This window comes from Zootoca vivipara, chromosome 1 (assembly GCF_963506605.1).
Source record: "Zootoca vivipara chromosome 1, rZooViv1.1, whole genome shotgun sequence".
Lineage (NCBI taxonomy): Eukaryota > Metazoa > Chordata > Lepidosauria > Squamata > Lacertidae > Zootoca > Zootoca vivipara.
The window spans coordinates 45,907,591-45,931,461 of NC_083276.1; the positions used below are offsets into that span (position 1 = coordinate 45,907,591).

General features: G+C 44.4%; 2 protein-coding genes and 2 pseudogenes across 2 annotated transcripts; all 4 read left to right on the forward strand.

Moving 5' to 3' along the window:
• Positions 1-3,971: 3,971 nt before the first annotated feature.
• On the forward strand, positions 3,972-7,998 carry LOC118083981 (disintegrin and metalloproteinase domain-containing protein 20-like). The gene has a single exon (XM_035113192.2). The coding sequence runs from the start codon at positions 5,735-5,737 to the stop codon at positions 7,973-7,975; it is 2,241 nt and encodes a 746-aa protein (XP_034969083.1). The 5' UTR covers positions 3,972-5,734; the 3' UTR covers positions 7,976-7,998.
• A 316-nt stretch (positions 7,999-8,314) lies between these two features.
• On the forward strand, positions 8,315-9,092 carry LOC118084055 (disintegrin and metalloproteinase domain-containing protein 21-like; annotated as a pseudogene).
• Positions 9,093-14,030: 4,938 nt separating this feature from the next.
• LOC118084024 (disintegrin and metalloproteinase domain-containing protein 20-like) lies at positions 14,031-16,266 on the forward strand. Its single transcript, XM_035113250.2, has one exon. The coding sequence runs from the start codon at positions 14,051-14,053 to the stop codon at positions 16,166-16,168; it is 2,118 nt and encodes a 705-aa protein (XP_034969141.2). The 5' UTR covers positions 14,031-14,050; the 3' UTR covers positions 16,169-16,266.
• A 724-nt stretch (positions 16,267-16,990) lies between these two features.
• Positions 16,991-22,376, forward strand: LOC118075469 (disintegrin and metalloproteinase domain-containing protein 20-like; annotated as a pseudogene).
• Positions 22,377-23,871: the final 1,495 nt, after the last annotated feature.

Below are 23,871 nucleotides of genomic sequence, written 5' to 3' on the forward strand. Positions count from 1 at the left end.
TGTAGTGTATGGAGAAGTTGAAGTTCGAGAAGAACTCTGCCCACCGTATCTGCCGCTGGTTGAGCACCCTGGCAGTTCTCCAGAACTCCAGGTTCTTGTGGTCTGTGCACACCTGGATGGGGTGCTTGGCGCCCACCAGGAAGTGTCTCCAGTGCTGGAACGCAGCGTGGATCGCAAGAAGTTCCCGATCAAACACCGTGTAGTTTCGCTCTGGCTGGGTCAACTTCCTGGAGAAGAAGGCACAGGGTCTCCACTCTCTGTTGGCGTCCAGTTGCAACAAAATGGCGCCCACAGCTTTATCAGAAGCATCTGTCTCCACGCGTAGGGGCGCGTCCTGAACCACGTGGAACAGGTTCTGGTCTGAGGCGAACACCCTCTTGAGGCTTTCGAACGCTGCTTGCGCCTCTGGTGTCCACCTGAACTTCTGCTTGCCTCTCAGGCAGTCAGTGATGGGAGCCGTAACGCGAGAGAAGTTCTTGATGAACTTCCTGTAGAAGTTGGCGAAGCCTAGTAGGCGTTGGGCATCTTTGCGCGTCCTGGGGCTGTGCCAGTCCTTGTCCATCGCCAGCCCCTTGTCTGACAGCTTGTAGCCCAGGAAGTCCACCTCCTTGGTGTGAAACTTGCACTTCTCCAGCTTCACATACAGGTGGTTCTCCTTCAGGCGCTGCAACACCTCCCTGACATCTTTCACATGCTGCACTGGGTCATCGGAATAGATAAGGATGTCATCCAGGAAGACCAAGCATTTCCTGAAGAGGAGGGACCCCAGGACGTGGTGCATGAAGGCCTGGAAGCATGCTGAGCCCCCTTGCAACCCGAAGGGCATCACCAGATATTCAAAAGAGCCCAGAGGCGTGAACATCGTGGTTTTCCATTCATCGCCTTCCCGGATCCTGATCAAGTTGTACGCCCCCCTCAGGTCTAGCTTGGTGAAAATCTTGCCCCTGCGTGCCGCTGTCAGGAGATCATCCACTCTGGGCATGGGGAAAGCCACTGGCTCTGTCACTGAATTCAGCCGTCTAAAATCCACCACAAGACGGCGCTGTTGCGTGTCTTTCTTGTCCACCCAGAAGACCGGGCTGCCCCCTGCTGCCTTGCTTTCTCTGATGAACCCCCGCTTGAGGTTCTTGTCGATGAAAGCGCGCAGATCCTCCAGTTCCTGGTCTGACATGGCGTACAGCTTGGCTGGGGGTATAGTTGCCCCTGGCACCAGGTTGATCTGGCAGTCAAAAGGCCTGTGTGGGGGTAGGTGGTCGGACTCCGCTTCGCTGAAGACCTCCTGCAGGTCCCAGTACGGCTTGGGTATCGCCTCACCCCCTTTGACGTGCATGGTGGCTACCGTGGCTATCGGAGGCCCCTCCCCTGGTTGGTGCTGCATGCAATGTTCCAGGCAAAAGTCCGATCCAAAAGTGATGCACCTCTGGTGCCAACTGATGGAGGGGTCGTGGCGCGCCAGCCAGCTCATGCCCAAAACGATGGGGGGGGGTCTGAGATGGTGGTGACGTTGAATGCCAGCGTCTCTGAGTGCCTTCCCACCGTCATTTTCATGGGGGGGGTTTGATGAGTGATGGCCCCTCCCAGCAGCTCTCTGCCGTCAATGGTCGCCACGTGCAGAGGAAAATCCAGCTGCAGAAGCTGGATCTGGTGCTCTTCTGCAAAGTTTCTCGAGAAGAAGTTCGCTGACGCCCCACTGTCAATTAGGGCGAGGACCGTCAGGGGATAGCCATTTGGGAGCGTGAGCGTCACTTCTAGAACCACTCCTGCTCTGGGAGGGGTGGGCTGGCTCTGCTCCTCTCTGTGCGGGTGGGTGGGCTGGGGCTGTTGTCTGCTGACTGTGCCTGGCTGCTGCCCCTTGTCTCCTGCAGCCAGGCTTTCTCGTTTCCCTGCTGTGGTGCTGCGTCAGTGGGGGAGGGCACAACCGTTCCCGCCTTTCCTTGCCACTCCCTGCGATGTGGGCAGTCTCTGACGAGATGCTGGGGGGAGTTGCAGAGAAAGCAATTCCCACCCCTTCCCTCCTTGCGTCTTGGCGCCGCTGGGGTTTGAAAAGCCCGCGCGCGCGCGCGCTATCAATCTGCATGGGTTCCTGGTCCTGGCTGGCCCCAGGCGTGGCTTGAAAGGGTTGTTGGGGGAGTGGCTTCTCCTGCGACCGTGGGAACCAAGCCCGCTTTGCGCGCGTTGCTTGCTTGTCGCTCCACCGGGATTCCTGTCTCACCCCCACCGCCAGAGCCGCTTTGCTCAGCTGATCCATATTACTGGGCTTTGGACCTCTCGAGAGCTCATCCTTCACCTCCTCATGCAACCCCAAGTAGAACGCCGCTTGCATTGGGGGTGACTCCAGTTCCCACCCCAATCTGTGCACCAGCATGGTGAATTTCGCCCAATACGCGCGAACTGTCATATTTCCTTGGCGTAAATTATGAAGTTCCTCCTTAGTCTGGTCCATATGACTATCGGACGAATACATCGTTTTCAAACCTTCTAGAAATAGTTTGACATTCTTCATGCAAGGATTCTTTGTTGCGATTAACGGTCTTAGCCACTCCCTGGCTGCCCCGGTAAGGTGCTCCACAATAAACGCTACCCTGTGCTCATCATCAGGGAACTCATCGTGGTGCAGCTCAAGAGCATACACAATCTCAGTCTCAAAGCCCTGATATTCCCTCGGGTCTCCATTGAACTTGCTTACTAGGGTCCCGGCTCTCCTTCCTGGCAGCACTTGGACTTGGGGTGCCCCTCCCGCCTTGTTTTTCTCTGCATCCAGCTTGTTTTGGAGGTCTACCGCCACCGCCCTTAATTCCTGCTCTCTTTCCTGTAGCGCTCTCACCTGTTCCGCAAGTTGTAGCCGGTCGTCCTGGACCTTCTTAGTCTCTTCTTTAGCTGCCTTCAATTCCCCCTGCGCCTGCAGCGACAGCTGCTGCAGTTCTTGCTGGGCTTGCTCCGCGATCTGCCGCCATCTCTCCGCCTCTGACACGCTCATCCCGGCAACTCCAAAGTAGCCCAAAAAAGGATTCGGAGGTTGCTGTCACAGTGGCCGGAGTGGGCTACTTCAGAGTAACGACGCTACGCAGCTCTGCATTTTATTCTTTTATTGGTGCTGCGTATTTACAGTGCTGAAGTCATTGCTATTTACACGGAGTGATGTGGTCAGTCGGTTCCAGAACCTCCGAATGGCTTTTGGCGCGTCTTTCTCCAACACAAAAGCTTTGGCAGACCCATCCTCTTTCCCCTCCTCTTTCTGCGTAATTCCGGAGTTGGGGGGATGGGTCTCCCCCCCTTATTCGCCCCTTCCTGTCCCACCTGGGACCCTGGCTCCTCTACCTTGCCTGAGCCTCGGACACGACTTCCTGCTTCCCCATTGGAATCGGAACTCTCTCTGCTTTCCCCTGTGCTCGGGGATGGGCTTGAACTCAGGAGGGGAGGGACTTCGCGATATCCCCTGTCCCTCACACTTGTGATTAGCAATGGGTGAGAATTCCATTCTAATCGAACAGAAGAACTGCTTTTGCTGCAGTTTGCAAATTTGTCTTGTGCCTTTCATGTAAATGCTATCAGCATTTGTTGCTACTTTTTGTTGCTGTTTTGTTTTTTTAAAAAAGTTCAGCAAAGTTTATAACATCCTGAACAGTAATGAAATAACATCTATTCATCAGTTTATACCTCAGCACTAGTGGGAGTTGAATACTTTGTATAGGCCTCCTGGAGTTTCATCACTTGGAGATGCCATAGTTAACAGCTTAATATGTGTGGCCCAGGGATGTCAGTAAGTCAGTCAATTTTATTACAGCAAGAGCCAGCAATACAAAACAATACAACTCCAAACAACAGATCAGCAATATCATCATCGGAGGGCAGGACAAATTTGTCCTGGCCCAGGGATGTAATGAACCCTGGAATCTGTTCTCATATACCCTGGCTCAGAGATGTGCCCCTGTTTTTCAATGAGCTCATTGGTTGAGCCAGTGGGAAATGGGAGGCCCCACATCATCATGATGGAGGATGGGGGCCATCCCAAGTGTTGTGTTGGCATCCAACATTATTATTACTATTAATAATTTCATTTCTAGAATAATTTATATTTTTTAAGAAAAATGTCTTGAAGCATTTTACAACCTACAATAAAATATCAAATACAACAATCCAGAATAAAATATTACAGAAAAAAAAAATATAAAGTATACATTCAACACAACATAGCTAACAGGAAACTAAAATATTATCTTAAACATTGACAAATGACTAGTTACAGGTAGGTAGCCGTGTTGGTCTGACATAGTCGAAACAAAATAAAAAAATTCCTTCCAGCAGCACCTTTTGTTGTTGTTTAGTCGTTTAGTCATGTCCGACTCTTCGTGGCAGCACCTTAGACACCAACTAAGTTTGTCATTGGTATGAGCTTTCGTGTGCATGCTCTCTAAGGTGCTGCTGGAAGGAATTTTTTTATTTTGTTTTGATTGACAAATCAAACATTACAAAGGAGGTCAAGTACAGAATGCACATTTAACAAAACAAAGTTAACCTCAAATAATCTTAAGATTTCAAAAGAAAACATTACTAAACAAAGTCAAATATAAAATGCACATTTTAAAACAGTATTATTAGCGAGAGAATAAACCATTATCCTAAGCATAGTACCTATCTGCTGCAGTTGTTGGTAATACTGCTCATGGTGGTTCATTAGGAAGCTCAGGCTCGATGACCTGGGTCTGCACTAAGAGACAGCCAAGATGGTCTCTGGCCTCTTCAGCAGCCTCAGTTTTTGTAGCTGGACTCATAACTACAACACAACTAAAGTAGTCATAAACAATAAAGAAAACATAAAAAATATGCAACCAAACTGAACAATTTCCACATAAAATCACAAGATCTAAAATAAAGATTCAAAAAACCAGCAACAGCAGCAACCACCACCCCTCCCAACAAAATCCGGCAAACGACACCCCAGCCCAAGGGGGTGTTCACCAGTCTCAGCTTTTGTTGCTGAAATCAGTCAGGGCCCCTTCCTCCTAGGTCAGGTGGGGAAAGGCTGCAAGGCAGGGAACAGGTTTTCCTGGACTCACAGGCAAGAGTCACAGCCCTTGGGTTGAGGGGCAGCTGCCCTCTATGCCCTGCATGTTTGTTGGTGGGGCAAGGAGTGAGCCACCTCAAAATGAGTAGACACATTGGAGAATTTTGAATGTGAGCCTTGTCATGGACCAGGTGGACAAGTAAGGACTTCCCATAATTTGTTTAAAAAACACCTTCATTTAAATTTATAGCATTTGATACAAACTACTCCAACCTACATCTAATATCTTGTAAATTTATGAGATCTACGGATTTAGGGTGTTATACAAATTTAATAAAATAATAATAATTAAAAATTCCCTCTTCGCCTTACCTGCTATTGCTGCATATTGCTGGCCAAATCTCTGTAGAGCAGGCAACTTGCTGTTCATACATCCTGCTTCCAGCCCTCCAGTGGCACAAGAAATACTATATCTATACCAAATTTGTTCGTGACAAGGCCATAGGAACTCTGACTAAGTATTCTTCCATTGCTCTGCACTCAGTTCCCATGATTACCTGACACTATGGTCCTCATCTTATCAGCTTCCCACTCGCCTATTCTCTGTATTCTATTCTGTCCGTAATCACCAAGGCCCGCCCACATTCCAAAGGTTGCTATCATCAGAATCCTCCTCTCTCTATAGGAATCTCCTTCCCATTTTGCTTTGGGCCCACAACAGGCTATCCCATGGGGTGCCTTAGTGCATTCTTTCACCTGTCAGGGAAGATGACAAGCAATCTTCCCTGGCTGCTGGTGCTGATCTCATGGAATGTGTTGAGTGAGACTGCAGGTCAGAACCCTCCACAGGGCTATAGGTATGCCTCCTATGAGATTATTGTCCCCAGGAAATTAACCTTCCGATATGGACAAAAGCACCACACTATCACTTACTTGCTGCAAATTGAGGGGAAGGGTCACATCGTGAAGCTCAGGAAAAAGAAGAGCTTTGTGCCTAAACATTTCCCTGTCTTCTCTTACAATAGGGAGGGGGACCTTCAGATGGACTACCCTTTCATCAGAGATGACTGCTTCTACCGCGGCTTTGTAAAAGGCCATCCTGCCTCTCGAGTCACCCTCAGCACTTGTTTGGGGGGACTCAGGGGTCTGTTGCACTTAGAAAATGGCACCTATGAAATCGAACCTGTTCAGGCATCTGCTACTTCTCAACATGTGTTGTATAGATTGGAGGAAATGGTGGGTGCTGTACGAATGAGGTGCGGGCTAACAGAGGAAGAGCAAAGACGCCAAGAGGCCATGATCCAAAGCACAAATAATGTAACAGTTCAAACTGATGCTAGAGGAGATTGGTGGACACACACCAGATACTTGGAGCTTGCCATTGTGATAGATCATGAACGATATGTCAGGTTTGAAAGAAATGAAAGCCGTATTGCTTTGCAAGTTCTAGATATTATCCATACTGCAAACTCAATATATGAGCCACTTGCTGTTGAGTTGTCTATAGCTGGCCTGGAGATATGGTCAGAAAAGAACCTCATGAAAATTAACGACACAATAGAACGAACACTCTTCAATTTTGCCATGTTTGTAAAAGAGTCACTAAGTAAACATATAGATTTTGATGCTGCTCACTTATTTGTATATAAAAGTTTTGGACATAAAGTTGGATTAGCGTACGTAAGAACAATTTGTCTTGGCCATTGGGCAACTGGTGTTGAGTCATATATGACTTACAGTTTGTTTGATTTTTCTGTTATATTTGCCCATGAATTAGGACATAATCTTGGAATGAAACATGATGAAAAATACTGCACTTGTGATCGACATGCTTGTGTTATGGCTGCATACGGAGTAAGCACAGATAAGTTTAGCAACTGCAGTTATAAGGATTACTTCTCAGTAAGGAACAGACCGTGTTTGTTAGTTCCACTAGACCCTGATCTAATGTATAAATTTGCATACTGTGGAAACAAAGTAGTGGAACACAAAGAGGAATGTGACTGTGGCTCACCAGAGCAATGCAAGTTGGATCCATGTTGCCAGTCTGATTGCATGTTGAGTCCAAGTGCTGCTTGTGCTTTTGGACAATGCTGTGTTGAGTGTCAGTATCTTCCAATTCATAAGGTTTGCAGAGAACCGGTCAGCAGTTGTGATCTCCCCGAGTACTGCAATGGGACTTCAGAATGGTGTCCTGAAGATGTTTATGTACAAGACGGTGCCCCTTGTACTGATGGTGCATATTGCTATCATGGGAATTGCACAACTCACAACGGGCAGTGCAGAATGATATTTGGCAACAAAGCATCCAGTGCATCAAAGGATTGCTTCAGTGAAATGAATTCTCGAGGTGATCGCTTTGGAAACTGTGGGCTTATACATGACACTTATAAGAAATGTGATACTCAGAACATCTTGTGCGGCCGAATCCAGTGTGAAAATGTTGATACAGTACCTTCTTTGGAGGAACACAGAACCATAATTAATACGCCCCTTGGCAATAGGAAATGCTGGAGCACAGATTACCACGCTGGAATGAAGATACCTGATATTGGAGCAGTGAGAGATGGGACTCCTTGTGGCAAAGAAATGATGTGCATTAATGCGGAGTGCAAGAGTGTGTCCCTCTTGAAATATGATTGCAATGTCACAAAGTGCCATAATCGAGGAATATGCAACTCTCACAAACATTGTCACTGTGATAATGGCTGGGCCCCTCCAGACTGTCTAAACAAAGGTAATGGTGGCAGCATTGACAGTGGACCTCCTCCACCAGGGAATGCTTCACTCCATATTGGCATCATTATAGGAATTATAGCAGCAATTGTATTTCTTGTTTTTGCTGTTCTTGGGCTGGGTATTTATTTCCGCAAGTCTCTGAGAGAGCGGTTTGTAAAAAACCCAGAAAGAACATATGAAGAATATATAAAAGAGAAAGAAAATCCTGTCCCAACTGAATCAGAGAATTGAACAATTCACTGAATGTGTCAAATAGATGTGCAGGAAATAATGGACAGTATTATGAAGAGATACATTTAAGTTTCTAAAGTTTTTAAAGCCCTTCTTCATTATATTTGTCTACTAGGCACAACAGGGCAGAACTCTGCAACATGATGAAAAATACTGCACTTGTGATCGACATGCTTGCGTTATGGCTGCATACGGAGTAAGCACAGATAAGTTTAGGAATCCCTAGTTATAAGGATTACTTCTCAGTAAGGAACTTTTAATGTTTTAGTTCCACCAGTCCCTGATCCTATGTATAAATCAGCATACTGTGGAAACAAAGTAGTGGAAGATAAAGAGTAATGTGACTGTGGCTCATCAGAGCAATGCAAGTTGGATTCATGTTGCCAGTCTAATTGCATGTTGAGTCCAAGTGCTGCTTGTGCTTTTGGACAGTGCTGTGTTAATTGTCAATTTCTTCCAGCTCAGTCTGTTTGCAGAAAGTTCATGCATGTGACCTTCCTGAGTACTGCAATGGGACTTCAGAATGGTGTCCTGAAGATGTTTATGTACAAGATGGTGCGCCATGCAGTGATGGTGCATATTGCTATAATGGAAATTGCACAACTCACAATGGACAATGCAAAATGATATTTGGCAACAAAGCAACAGGTGCACCAATGGATTGCTTCAGTGAAATAAATGCTCGAGGGGATCGCTTTGGCAACTGTGGGCTTAGACATGGCACTTATAAGAAATGCGATACTCACATATCTTGTGTGGCCGAATCCATTGTGAAAATGTTGATCAATTATCTCATTTGGAGGAACACAGCACCATACTTCATACGGCCCTTGGCAATAGGCAACGCTGGAGTACAGCAGACTACCATGCTGGAATAGAGATACCCGATATTGGAGCAGTGAGAGATGGGACTCCTTGTGGTACTGACCTGATGTGGATTGATGGGAACTGCATGAGCGTGTCCTTGCGGTATGATTGTATTATCACAAAGTGCCATGTTTGAGGAATATGCAATACTCAGAAACATTGTCATTGTAATTATGGCTGGGCTGCTCCTGACTGTCTCTATGACGGCTACGGTGGCAGCATTGATAGTGGACCCCCCTCCAAGACATAGTATTTTTAAATTTAGCTCCAGCATGGCAGCAATTATAGGAGTAATTATATATATTTTGTGTTCTTGTGGTTCTGGGTATTTATTTCAAGAAGCTCTAGACATGGACGTTTGGCCAACTGAAGGAGCAAATGCATGAATAAAATATTTTAAAAGGAGAAGACATTCCAAACTGAATTAGAGAATTGAACAATGCACTGAATGCAAATTGGTGTGCATGAAATAATGGACAGTATTATTCAGAAATACATTTAAGTCTCTAACCTTTTGATTACTCTTAAAAGTTAGGGGTATTTTTTAATTATTTTTTTCAGCTAGGCACTACAAACGGGAATTTTTTTTTTTGCAATGTGGTCTATATTCTCTAACTCTCAGATGTATCTTCCTCAAGCCCACAGCAGGAAAGGCATTGGGCAGGAGGGGCTAAACACTCTGTGAAAGAAAATCCTATTCACAGAGAAATTTACATAGTGATTCTGTTGAAATACCGTAAGTGAGATGCTAACCCTAAGATATGCTGGCTGTCTAGCAATAATATTGCAGCTGATTGCCTTAGCTACTGAACAGCAGAAACATATGCAGTCTTAGTGATTTCCACCAGTGTAGGATGGGCATTGAAAAAGGTACTGTGGAAGCAAAAAACATGAATGTTATAATGCAAAAATATACAACCTTACTTATAAGTAGCTTTTCCTTAATCTTTATTTATATGCAGAAGATGGTGCATAAACACTGAAAGTACAAATGGCAACGTTTTTAATGCAATATAGGTATAAAATTGCTCTGAAGTCAAACAAATGAGATATATTAGTTTTACGAATAATTCCTTCAGTAAATCCTCAAGGATGATGATGATGATATTTTTATTATTTATACCCCACCCACTCTGGGCAGCTTACAGCATACATAAAGCATAATAAAGCATCAAACATTAAAAACTTCCCTATAAGGAAAAGGTAAAGCACCCCTGGATGGTTAAGTCCAGTCAAAGGCTACTATGGGGTGCAGTGCTCATTTTGCTTCAGGCCAAGGGAGCCTGCATTTGTCCACAGTAAGTTTTCCGAGTCGTGTGGCCAGCATGACCAAACCACTTCTGGTGCAACGGGGCACCGTGATGAGTGCCGGAGTGCATGGAAACACCATTTCCCTATATAACTCTACTGACTTCTGCTATGCCAAGAAGAAGAATGCACAAATTCATTTCAATTACATTTAGTCATGGAAATAGGCCTGCTGCCTTGGCCCTGCAACAGTGAGTGCCATGGGCATGCCGACATCACTGCGACTTATGCATGTGGCATTGGTATGCCCCATGGCATGCGTCCGCTGCCGAGTGCAACCTGGGGGGCCCCTTCATTTAAAAATTGGGGTGCCTGGGCACCCAGGGCCCTGCATAGTTGGCACCTATGGAAATAGAAGAACTAGAAATATCCGTTTTGAAATCAATTACAATACAATTGAATTTTGAAAAGCAGTGTTGAATTCCCTGGTATTGAAAGTGATTTGTATACATTAATAGTATACTGTATAGTTATTGTGAATCTTCAAAGTTGGGTCAAAGTCAATGTGACACATGTAGGTGATTTGATCTTATGAGATTATTCATTGTTAAAAAGCAGGAATATGGCACACCAGATTAGTCATAGATAGTGACACTGCAGGAAGAAGGAGTTTACATATTTTTCCCTATGCCTTTTCCTCGTTGACCAAGGCAATTGAGTGCATTTCTCTGGAAAGGAGCTGCCTGCCTGCCAGTTCCCTTTTGATGTTGATTGTGTGAGTATGCAAGGGAGCAAGGGAGCAGGGCTGGTGGTCCCTGGGTTGAGCTAGGCAGGTCAATCTGATTTGTACAGTTAGGCTGCGGGGTGTGTACGGCCCTATTAAATACAACCCATGAAATCAGCTCTCGGTAATTGGACTCGGTAATTTGGGAGGGTGCCATCACTGGCAATGTCAATTTCTTCATTGCCACCAATTGCAATTTGTTGATTGTGGAATGACCTGTAGCATCTTCTCAGAAGAAATATATCATCATCATCAACAACAACAACAATGATGATTGGATTGCCCTAGCCAATGGCTTCCAACATATTAAAAACATAATAAAGCATTATTATTTTTTAAAAAAAACTTCTCTATATAGGGCTGCCTTTAGATTTCTTCTAAAAGTTGTATAGTTATTTATCTTCTTGACAACTGATGGGAGGGGGTTCCAGAGGGTGGGCGCCACTACCAAAAAGGCCCTCTGCCTGGTTCCCCACAACTTCACTTTCTTCAGTGAAGGAACTGCTAGAAGGCCCTCGGCGCTGGACCTCAGTGTCAAGGCTGAACAATGGGGGTGGAGACGCTCCTTTGGGTATATAGGGCTGAGGCCATTTGGGGCTTTAAAGGTCAGCACCAACACTTTGATTTGTGCTTGGAAACGTAGTGGGAGCCAATCTGGGAATAATGTTCATTTCGAGAGCATTCAACTTTCTGCAAATGGTAAGGTTTAATGGCTCCCATCTATCAATATCTAGGGAAGCCTCTTTTTAAAATTTATGTTTGTTATTTTATGTATTTCATTTATGTTTACTGTTACTAGCTGAGGTATATCTCTTGGTGTTAACATACCTAAATATTTAACTTATTCAGTACGAATCTAGAATTTATATTGCTTAAGTGAATGGGTAGGATGAGGGTGGCACTGTGGTCTAAACCACTAAGCCTCTTGGGCTTGCCAATGAGAAGGTCAGTGGTTCGAATCCCCGTGACGGGGTGAGCTCCCGTTGCTCGGTCCCAGCTCCTGCCAACCTAGCAGTTCGAAAGCACACAAAAAAGTGCAAGTCGATAAAGAGGTACCGCTCCAGCGGGAGGTAAACAGTGTTTCCGTGCGCTGCTCTGGTTTCAGTGTTCCATTGCGCCAGAAGTGGCTTAGTCATGCTGACCACATGACCCAGAAAAACTGTCCGTGGACAAATGCCGGCTCCCTTGGCCTGTAAAGCGAAATGAGCACCACAACCCAAGAGTTGTCTGCAACTGGACTTAACTGTCGGGGTCCTTTACCCTTACCTTTTAAGTGAATGGGTAATTGAATTTTCACCTATTGGCATCAATTCCAATTTGGACCAATTAATCGAGTATCTGGGAAGAAGAAGAAGAAGAAGAAGAAGAAGAAGAAGAAGAAGAAGAAGAAGAAGAAGAAGAAGAAGAAGAAGAAGAAGAAGAAGAAGAAGAAAAGGGGGGGGGAGATCCATTTTGGCAAGGGAGAAGGAAGGACTGCCTGCAATGCTTTGGGCCATGCTGTAAGATCTGCCCCCCCCATGCAAACTGAGAGTGTAAATAGGTGAATAGGTCCTATTTCTTAAAGCACAACAGCCTCCACTGTGTCTTCTATTCTCCAAAGGGACACAGACCCTGTGTGGGCACCTGAGATCCCATGCGCTTTTGCCATGGCTTTTGTCACAATATATTAAAGAGTAAAGGTGAAAGTGGACATCCTTTTCTGCTTCCTCAGGCCAGTGGAAAGAGAGCAGACATAATATTGTTCACTTTAACTCTATATAAAGGTGAAACATATATGGTAATACTTTAATCCAGCATGGATAGCTCAATTGGTTAAAGCGTGGTGCTGATAACGCCAAGGCTGCAAGTTCGATCTTCATATAGGACAGCTGCATATTCCTGGGGTTGAGCTAGATCAGGCATGTCCAACTTCAAGTAGGCTGTGATCTATCCAGTATCAAAAACTGGAAATGATCTACCACACTCTCCCATTGTCATTCTTCAACTTAAACATATTATATTTGACAGGGAAACCCAGCCAGATGGGCGGGGGTATAAATGATGATGATGATAAAAATAATAACAAATTATTACCCCCACACCAGGCCCCTCCCAGGGCCCTTGGCGCATGAAGGAAGCCAACATGCCCCAAAATATCCAGTTTCCCCTTTTTCAGACGAAGAGCTCCATGGGAAGAGGGAGTGGTGGCTTACATTCACGTAAACACAGCTAGGCTGGAGCTGGAAAGGTGGGGAAAGTTCAACATCCACACAGAACTAAGATGGAGAGTGGAGGGGCGTGGGACCTGGCATTTTCTTTCCACAGGAACTGGTAGGAGGGAGGAGGAGTGTCATTGTCTCTCTTGTGCACCGCCCTTCCCTTTGGCTCCCTCAGCAGCACTGCAGCCCTTGAGGAGCATGTGTGCCTCATTGTTGACCCCTGCCTCCTTGCCCCAGGAATGCAGCTTGGAGGGGGCAGAGGCAGGCACCTCACATGTTTCTGGGGCCGGCCAACTGACTGGGCATTGGAAAAGCTGGCAGCCAGAGTAGGGCGCTTGATGCGGCCGCAAGGAGGCGGAGGCAGCACCTGTGCCAGCCAGTGCTCTCGCTGCAGCGGTGGTGAGCAAGCCTGGCTTAGTGCAGGGCGGCCGCTGGGAGAGGACGATGGGCAGAGGTGACGAGGCCTTGGTCGTGCTCAACCAAAATCCACCCCGCAATTGACACATTGGACATGTCTGGGCTAAATGATCCTAAGGGTCCCTACCGATTCTATGATTCTATGATTTCATAAAATCCAGTGGAAATCCAATGTTTCTGAATACTAGTTGATAAGAATCAGAAAAGGGGAAAGCACCTAAGTCCTAACAGTAGGCTTCCCGGTGGTATCTGTTTGGCCACTTTGGGAAGAAGATGCTGAACTAGATTTGCCTTTCACCTAATATAGCAGGGCTTTTTAAGTTCTAATGCTCTGTATTTACCCTTTCATGCATTCCCACCCTCCATCTTCCTTCTCCATTCTGTTCCATCAATCAGCTAAGCTCCTCCCACATTCTAAAGGTAAATCTACGGAGTGTTGCTATGGTCAGAATCATTCTCCTGCTCTAGTTAGCATGCAGCTTTATTTCCACCACCATTACAGACCATGAATGACAGGCATTAGTACAGCGCTCCAGTGATTTCTTTCACCTCTCAGGGAAAATGACTAACCGCCACACATGGCAACTGGTGCTGATCTCATGGAATGTTTTGTGTGAGACTGCAGGTCAGAAACCACCACAAGGCTTTATGTATGCCTCTTATGAGGTGACCATCCCAAGAAAACTAAACCCAAGGTATGGACAAGAACGTCATGATGTCACCTACCTACTGCAGATTGAGGGGAAAAGCCATGTAGTGCATCTCAAGCAGAACAGGGGCTTTGTCGCTAAACACCTCCCTGTCTTCACTTACAGTAAGGAGGGAGACCTCCAGATGGAGTATCCTTTCATCAGAGATGACTGCTTCTACCGTGGCTTAGTACAAGACAAGCCTTTCTCCTGGGTCACCCTCAGCACTTGCTCAGGGGGTCTCAGGGGTCTGCTGCATTTAGAAAATGACACCTATGAAATTCAGCCTGTGCAGAGATCTGCTTCTTCTCAACATGTGGTGTATAGGTTGGAAGAAATAGAGGGTGCTGCACGCATGATGTGTGGGTTAACAGAAGAAGAGCAAAGGCATCAAGAGGCCATGATCCGAAAAACAGATATAGTGGCTAAGGGTGCTCCAGAAGGAGGTTGGTGGACACACACCCGTTATGCAGAGGTTGCAATTGTTGTGGATTATGAAAGATATGTGAGAATTGATAGAAATGAAACTGTTGCTGCAATGCGAGTTCTAGATGTCATTCATGTTGCTAATTCATTATATAAGCAAATTGGTGTTGTCGTGACTCTTGTTGGATTGGAGATTTGGTCAGAAAAGAACCTCATTGTGATTGATAACAACATTAACATCCTTCTTTCTAATTTCAATGACTGGAGAACAAACACCCTAAATAAACATTTAAAGAACGATGCTGCTCATTTATTTGTATATAAGGGTTTTGGACGTACGCGAGGATTATCATATTTAGGAACAATCTGTTGGACTGATCGGGCATGTGGTGTTGAATCATATGTTGGCTATAGTTTGTCTGATTTTTCTAATACATTTACTCATGAATTAGGACATAATCTTGGCATGCAACATGATTCAAAATACTGTACTTGTGAACGAAGTAAGTGCATTATGGCTGCAGCTCAGGCAAACACAGATAAGTTTAGCAACTGCAGTTATCAGAATTATTTTGAGCTAAGGAACACTCCATGTTTGTTAATTCCGCCAGAGCCTGATAAAATGTATAAACTCAAACAGTGTGGTAACAAAGTAGTGGAAGATGGAGAGCAATGTGACTGTGGTTCACCAGATCAATGCAAGTTGGATCCATGTTGCCAGTCTAATTGCATGCTCCGCCCAGGTGCCAGTTGTGCTTTTGGACGGTGTTGTGCTAAGTGTCAGTATCTTCCAGCTCATTATGTCTGCAGACAAGAGGTTAGCAGCTGTGATCTTCCCGAGTACTGCAATGGGACTTCAGAATGGTGTCCTGAAGATGTTTATGTACAAGATGGTGCCCCGTGTAGTGATGGTGTATACTGCTATCATGGAAATTGCATAACTCACAGTCAGCAGTGCAAAATGATCTTTGGCATGGAAGCAACAGCTGCATCAAAGGATTGCTTCAATAAACTGAATGGTCGAGGGGATCGCTTTGGCAACTGTGGCCTTAGAGATGGAACTTATAAGAAATGCAGTGCTAAGAATATCCTATGTGGAAAAATCCAGTGTGAAAATGTTTATAAACTACCTTCTTTGGAGGAACACAGCACCCTAGTTAATATACCCATTGGCAATAGGAAATGCTGGAGTACAGACTACCACAGTGGAATGGAGATACCTGATATTGGAGCAGTGAGAGATGGGACTCCTTGTGGCAAGAACATGATGTGTATTAATGGGGACTGCAAGAATGTATCCCTCTTGAACTATGATTGTAATTTCACAATGTGCCACTATAGGGGTATATGCAATACTCATAAACATTGTCATTGTGATTATGGCTGGGCCCCTCCAAACTGCCTCTATAAAGGCTTTGGTGGCAGCATTGACAGCGGGCCTCCTCCACGAGATAACATTCAGGATCGTAGCAATCTCAGTGCAGGAATAAGACAAGTAATTGGATTTGTTGTTCTGCTACTATTGTTGTTGTTGGTCTGGATATTTATTTCAGGAACGGACTGAGACTGAAGTTCTTACATTTAAGCAGAAGAGTTTGTCAAGCACAAAAAAGAATAAATTCTGAAATGGATCACAGAAATGAACAATTGGCAATGTGCCAGACACAGAACAAACAATAGATTGTACTCTGTAGATATACATTCAATTTGCTAAGTTTTTGATTATTTTTTAAAAATCTCTTCATTAAATTTTCCTCCTAGGCACTCTAGGTTGTGAAAATCCTGGTTTCCTCAACAGGGGAGAATTATGTTATACGTTGAGCCACACTACATCCTCTGTCTTCCAGAAAGTATTCCCTCTACCCAGGGCTCCCCCCCCCCTCAGCTGCAACTCACGAAAACCTAGTTCTGGTACCTGTCAGGTGGGCGCCATTGCCATTCTTAGAGAATGAGAGAGACATTCATAGTGAGTTCTGGCACCTCTTTTTCTAGAAAAATAGCACTGTCTCTGCCTCATGGATTTAGGAGCTGTGACAGTCTAAATATTGTTGGATAACAACTCCTATAAGCCCCAGTCAGCACTGACAATGTTCAGGGATGATGGGAGCCATTTCCAACAACATCTAGAGGGCCACAGGTTTTTTAATTGGGTGTATGTGTGTTAAACACTGAGCAGAATTCTAGTTCCCAAATAAGAACCCATTCTTAAGGAAGTGCATGGATTTTTAAAGCACCCAGGGGGTCGCACCACTGAGGGAGGAAAACCTTTAAATATTTTAATCATGCTGTGTCTGTATTTACCAAGGCAACTAAGTGACTTTCTCTGGAAATCATCTGCCTGCTTGTCAGTTGTTTCCCCTAGTTGCCTGTATGAGCAGGAAGGAGGATGGGAGCCAGCCAGCCAGGCAAGTATGTGTCTCCTGTGGCTGAGTTCCATCCCTTTCCACCAATAGTAGGCCCACCATTTTGCTGCATTCCAGATCGTCTTCCCCTTCTAGGCCAATTAGAAGGGGATGAGGAGGGCGGGGATGGAGCAGCCTGCAGGGGAAACAGGACAAGGAAAAGGAAGCAGCATTATCAACTTACCTTGTCTTCCTTCCCCTCTCTGGTCCAAAGATTGGAGTGGGTGGCCAAGCTGCTCTCCTACCCACCAACATTTCTCAGGCAAAAGTATGGATGCTTCTGTGAAACTGTAAGAAAATGAGCCCATGAGTGCAGGAGGCAGGATTAACACAACAACCTCCTGCTTTTGGCCTGAAAAACATTTGAAGTCTAAACTTTGCACATGGACAGTGGTAATTTATCAATTATACAACTTCTGCTACTGATCTACCCTTGTTTTGATAAGAATGCCAAGCTCTTGTGAGCTTCAACTATCTGTCTCTTCATTGTAAATTCAAACAAGCACATTTCTTTGCTTCTGGTGAAGTTCCCTAAAAAACAATTAAACAATTAAAAACAAGTCTATGAAATCAGCTTTCTGTAACCAGAACTTACCTCCTCACAAAACACACACTTATTTACAGTAATAGGTAATTCTCCTCCCTAGCAGCTTTTAAAGCACAATAGCCATCCATCTATAGCAGGCATCCCCAAACTGCGGCCCTCCAGATGTTTTGGCCTACAACTCCCATGATCCCTAGCTAAGAGGACCAGTGGTCAGGGATGATGGGAATTGTAGTCCAAAACATCTGGAGGGCCAAAGTTTGGGGACGCCTGATCTATAGGCTGCTAGTTTGTTTTATAATGACTCAGGTTAAATTATTGCAAGTTCAAGTTACTTCCAACGGTGTTCAGACACCTTTTGGAGTGATTTTACCCTCTTGAATTTGCTTTTCAGCTTCCTTTTTACCAGTTTCCTCTGTGGTGGACCCTATACCTTTCCCCCTAATTGAGGCATATTTTACTGCCAGTACTGGGGAACCAGAAAACCTGATGTGATGGTGACTTAAATGTGCCCCCCACCCAGCAAGAGTAAGTTAGCCTTGTGGTAGTGTACTGTATGTAGTTCTTAGGCTTGGTTTAAAATATTGTCCCACCTTCACAGAGTACTGCCTCTTGGGTATATAACTCAGCCCCAGAACAGATGCAGAGTGGTCCTTTATTTAATATAGCACCACCACCACCACTTTTAAACTGGCACTTTGAGTCTTATGCAAGTTAAAACAGAAAAAGGAAATATTTCAGAAGAATGGTAAAAAGAGATATGTTGGGAGTTGGAATCAGTAAACTATAAATTGAGTTCAGTAGATGTCGCAGGTTTTTCAATAATATGTTACATGTGCATCTTAGGTTTACTTCAGTTACTTAGACTAGTTACAGAGGTGTTACAGCTTGGGTTTCAACAACTGAAACTGGCTAGTACTCTCTGTCAGGCTAGTACTAACCTGCCTATTGTCCTTCAGATTCCCAACCCTTAGAAGTCTCAGACTTGAGGCTCCTCTATTGGACTCAGTATATCAGACCAGGGGATTAGTGCACCCTCCTCTGCTAACTGGTTTAGGATTCTTTTTCTCTAACTAGAAGATATATCCCCCTTCTACTGAAATGGGATTTAAGTAGAGCATTACCTCAAAACTCCACTTCTCCTATTCCAAAATTCAGCTTCCCAGATAAGCCAGATATTTTACATTGCTAACTTGTCAGTGAAAAAGCCACTGAAATACAGTACATTTAGGGCTCACAAGTTCCTATGTGAAAAGGAGGGATCTCTAGGATGAATATAGGAAGGGAGTTGCTTACACTTGACAAAATGACTTGACAAATTTTCCTTGAAATGTCCCATGCCATGTCACTCTGGGGTGAAGAGTGAAAACCCCCAACTTTCTGAAACCACAAATATTCTCTTTGGGTTGGGTCATACATACATACATCTGAGAGAAGCAAGTGTATTTGTTTGGTTGAAGCTATGGATTACTCCATAAAGGAACTGATAACCTGACTTGGTTGGCAATTTTGAGCAGACTCAACCTGCAATGCCCCAAAGCAGAGAGTTAGTTGCTTCCTCATGTTACAAACAGAAACTGTATCATGGGTTGGGGTAGTTTTGCAAGGGGCATACCATGCAAGTTGCTACTGAGCTCTCCACCATGAAAATGTCCAGACAAGCTCACCACCTCACCTCAGGTACATTATGTAATTTGCTCCCACAAGGTACAATGATGGCCATCAACTCGTGTAACTTTAAAACAGAGTTAGACAAAATCTATGAAGGATAAGGCTATCAAAGGCTACTTGCCAAAATGGCTGGCATGCCTCAATTATTAGAGGCAGTATGTGACTCAATAGCACTTCCCGAGTATCACAAGTGGGGTAAACATACAGTTCCTGATTGTGGGCTTCCTAGTGGGAACTGCTTGGCCACTGAAGAAACAATATGTTGCATCAGATGGACCTTTGGTCTGATCCAGCAGGGTTTTTTCTTATGTTCTGTAAGTGCCTGTTCAGCTAAACCTCTCTTCCATCCATTTTCTCTACTAAGTTCTGTGCTCAACCAAGCTCCGCCCAAATTCCAAAGGTAAATCTACTGACTGTTGCTATGGACATAATTCTCTTGCTTCCCAACTTGCTTGAGGTTCAAAGGAAGCTTCCGTGTGTTGAATGACATGCAAGAGTGGCGTGCTCTAGTGAATTCATTCACCCGTCAGGGAAAATGACTAATGATCTTGCCTGGCTGCTGATGCTGATTTCATGGAATGTTTTGAGTGAGAATGCAGGTCAGAAACCACCACAGGGTTTTAGATATGCTTCTTATGAAGTGGTCATCCCAAGGAAACTGACCCCCAGATATGGACTATAAGAACCCCATGATGTCACGTACCTGCTGCAGATTGAGGGGAAGGGCCATGTTGTGTATCTCAAGCAGGAGAGGGGCTTCACTGCTACCGGTAAACACCTCCCTGTCTTCACTTACAGTAAGGAGGGAGCAAAATAAAAAATTCCTTCAGTAGCACCTTAAAGACCAACTAAGTTTATATTTTGGTATGAGCTTTCGTGTGCATGCACACTTCTTCAGATACACTAGAAACAGAAGTGTCAGACCCTATATATATACAGAGGGTGGTGGGGGTGGGTGGGAATGGGTGATGGGCTGATGGGAGTGGTAAACCTGTAGATGGCTGTTAATGGCTGCTGATGGCTGCAATTAGTCCTGGGCTGAGGTGCTAAAGAAAGCTTGATCATGCATAATGAGATAAGAATCCGATGTCTCTATTCATCCCAGGTGCTTCCATGGTTTTAAGCTTGGTAATGATTTCCAATTCAGCAACTTCTCTTTCCAGTCTGTTCCTGAAATTTCTCTGTAATAAAACAGCTGCTTTGAGATCTTGTATAGAATGTCCTGGGAGATTGAAGTGTTCTCCTACTGGTTTTTCAGTCTTATGGTTCCTGATGTCAGATTTATGTCCATTTATCCTTTGGCGTAGGGTTTGGCCTGTTTGTCCAATATAGAGAGCTGAAGGGCACCGTTGGCATTTGATGGCATACACAATGTTAGAAGATGAGCAATTAAATAGTCCTGAGATGGTATGTTGGATGTTGTTGGGGCCAGTAATGATGTTGTCCGGGTGTATGTGGCTGCAAAGTTGGCATCTGGGTTTATTGCAGGCTCTGGTACCAGTGTCCATGTCAAGTCTGGTGGTTGTATTATTGTGGGTGAGGAGTTCTTATCTCATTATGCATGATTCTTATCGGATTCGGATTCTTATCTCATTATGCATGATCAAGCTTTCTTTAGCACCTCAGCCCAGGACTAATTGCAGCCATCAGCAGCCATTAACAGCCATCTACAGGTTTACCACTCCCATCAGCCCATCACCCATTCCCACCCACCCCCACCACCCTCTGTATATATATAGGGTCTGACACTTCTGTTTCTAGTGTATCTGAAGAAGTGTGCATGCACACGAAAGCTCACACCAAAATATAAACTTAGTTGGTCTTTAAGGTGCTACTGAAGGAATTTTTTATTTTGCTTCGACTCAGACCAACACGGCTACCTACCTGTAACTAGAAGTAAGGAGGGAGACCTCCAGACAGACTATCCTTTCATCAGAGATGACTGCTTCTACCGTGGCTTTGTACAAGACAAGCCTTCCTCCTGGGTCACCCTCAGCACTTGCTCAGGAGGCCTCATGGGTCTGTTGCACTTAGAAAATGGCACCTATGAAGTTGAACCTATTCAGGCGTCTGCTTCTTCTTCTCAACATGTGGTGTATAGGTTGGAAGAAAAGGAGGATGCTGTTCACATGAGGTGTGGGCTAGCAAAGGAAGAGGAGTCTGGTATGCACATACCCGGTACGTGAAGCTTTCAATTGTGATAGAGCATCAACTATATGCCAAGTTTAACAGAAATGAAAGTCATGTTACTATGGACGTTTTGGATGTCATCCGCACTTCAAACTCACTATATGAGCCGCTTGCTGTTGAGTTGTCTATAACTGCACTGGAGATATGGTCAGCAAGAAACCCCATAAAAGTTGTTAATGATATGGATATTACACTAGATAATTTTAATCTCTGGAAAAGAGAATCACTCACTAGGCATATACAAAATGATGCTTCTCATTTATTCATATATAAGAAGTTTGACTTTACACCTGGAAAAGCTTTCCTAGGAACAGTTTGCGATCAATATATGGCAACTGGAGTTGAATCATATATGGGTTTTAGTTTGTTTGAATTTTCTGTCATATTTACTCATGAATTAGGACATAATCTTGGCATGCAACATGATGGAGAATTTTGTAAATGTGATCGGCCTAAATGCATTATGGCTGCATTTCACGCAAACTGATAAATTAAGCAATTGCAGTTACAATGAGTACTACAAGCTAAGGAACAATCCATGTTTATTCATTCCACCAGACTCTGATAAAATGTTTAAATTTGCATACTGTGGCAACAAGGTAATGGAAGATGGAGAGCAATGTGACTGCGGTTCTCCTGAAGATGTTTATGTACAAGATGGCACCCCGTGTAGTGTTGGTGTATACTGTTATCATGGGAATTGCACAACTCACAGTGGACAGTGTAAAATGATATTTGGCAACAAAGCAACCGGTGCTTCAAGGGCTTGCTTCAATTATATGAATGTTCAAATCCCCACGATGGAGTGAGCTCCTGTTGCTTGGTCCCTGCTCCTGTCAACCTAGTAGTTCGAAAGCACGTCAAAGTGCAAGTAGATGAATAGGTACCGCTCCGGTGGGAAGGTAAATGGCGTTTCCGTGTGCTGCTCTGGTTCGCCAGAAGCGGCTTAGTCATACTGGCCACATGACCTGGAAGCTGTATGCCGGCTCCCTCGGCCAATAGAGCAAGATGAGCGCCGCAACCCCAGAGTTGGTCACAACTGGACCTAATGGTCAGGGGTCCCTTTACCTTTACAAGAGGTAGATCTTTACCCTTGTCACAAACAAAAAGGGTGGACCTTCCCAAATCTCACCTGGGGGCTTCCCTTTCTTCTCCCAGCCTCCCACCCTGGGAGATCTTCCCTTCCCTACTTCTCACACAGGTTCCTTCACCATTCATCTGTCACCTTCCTGTGCAAACCCTCATTAACCCAGAGAAGAAGATGTCACAAAACAAGAGTAAAGTGGACAGAAAAGAAATAACAGGAAATAAAGAGCATAAAAATAGAGAGAGAGAGAAAAAGGACTTCTGATTCTCCACCTGTCAATTATGGATATAAAGATTATTCAAAGTGTTCACTCCAGGATGGTATCCAGCTGTATTGCAGGGTAATATTCAGCTGTTCCTTAGTATGCTGAACATTGTTTTCCCAATCTTCAATACCAGATCATTTCCACACAAAGGTCCAAAAGGGGGTCTTCTGTTGTTATCTTCCTGCTAGTTTTTATCAGCCAAGAGGGGCAAGGCCTCAGAGTGCAAGTGGTTAACCAATCCAAGCAACTTGTCCACTTCCTCAAGCCTTACCAACTGAAACTCATCCAACACAACAGGACTAGACAGTGCTCTTGACACCCCTTGAGATTCATATGCTGTAACAGCAGAGTCGATATCTTGATAGATGCAAACAATTTTATCATCAAAATGCTTTGCAAACAATTCACAGTGAGTTGCTGTCAGTTCTTGCCAACTCCTTCAGGCCGAACTATAAAAGGCTCCACACTTCCAGTAAAAGTTCTGTCAGATGGCACAATGAGGATTCAGTGCTGAATAGCTTAGTTGGTGTTTTTATATTTTGCTGAAAGCTACCCAAAGTAGCTGGGGAAACCTAGTCAGTGTATTATTATTATTATTATTATTATTATTATTATTATTATTGGCAGTGTATTATTATTATTATTATTATTATTATTATTATTATTATTATTATTATTTTCAAAATGGTGTCTCAGCTGCAGAGCTCAGACATGCATGTGTGGTCAGCTTGGAGGCATAATGAAGAAAGAGAGATGCCTAGACAGCAAGGACGTATATAGTGCTACAACTTCCTGCCAAGGCAAACAAAGGAAGTGATCTCACAGAGTTCTCTCTAGAAAAATTTAGATGAAAGCTCTGTGAGTCTCAGCCCCTTCATGTGCCTATCTCACAAAACATGAATGCTTGCCTTGGGGTACAATAATGTACCGAAATTTCACCCAATGTATTTTAGAAATATATTTTCTTTGTATCTTTATCTGTCAGTTTGTTTTTGTTATTGCAGTATAAACATAAATATTTAAATAATCTCTCGTAAACCAACTTGTAATTCACAAAAGTATTCACATTGCAGTATTCATATTGCAAAGTTGTTGTTGTTGTTTAGTT

Bases quoted from the DNA above. Each gene is read 5' to 3' on its own strand.
- LOC118084024 (XM_035113250.2), top strand. From the start codon at position 14,051: ATGACTAACCGCCACACATGGCAACTGGTGCTGATCTCATGGAATGTT.
- LOC118083981 (XM_035113192.2), top strand. From the start codon at position 5,735: ATGGGGTGCCTTAGTGCATTCTTTCACCTGTCAGGGAAGATGACAAGC.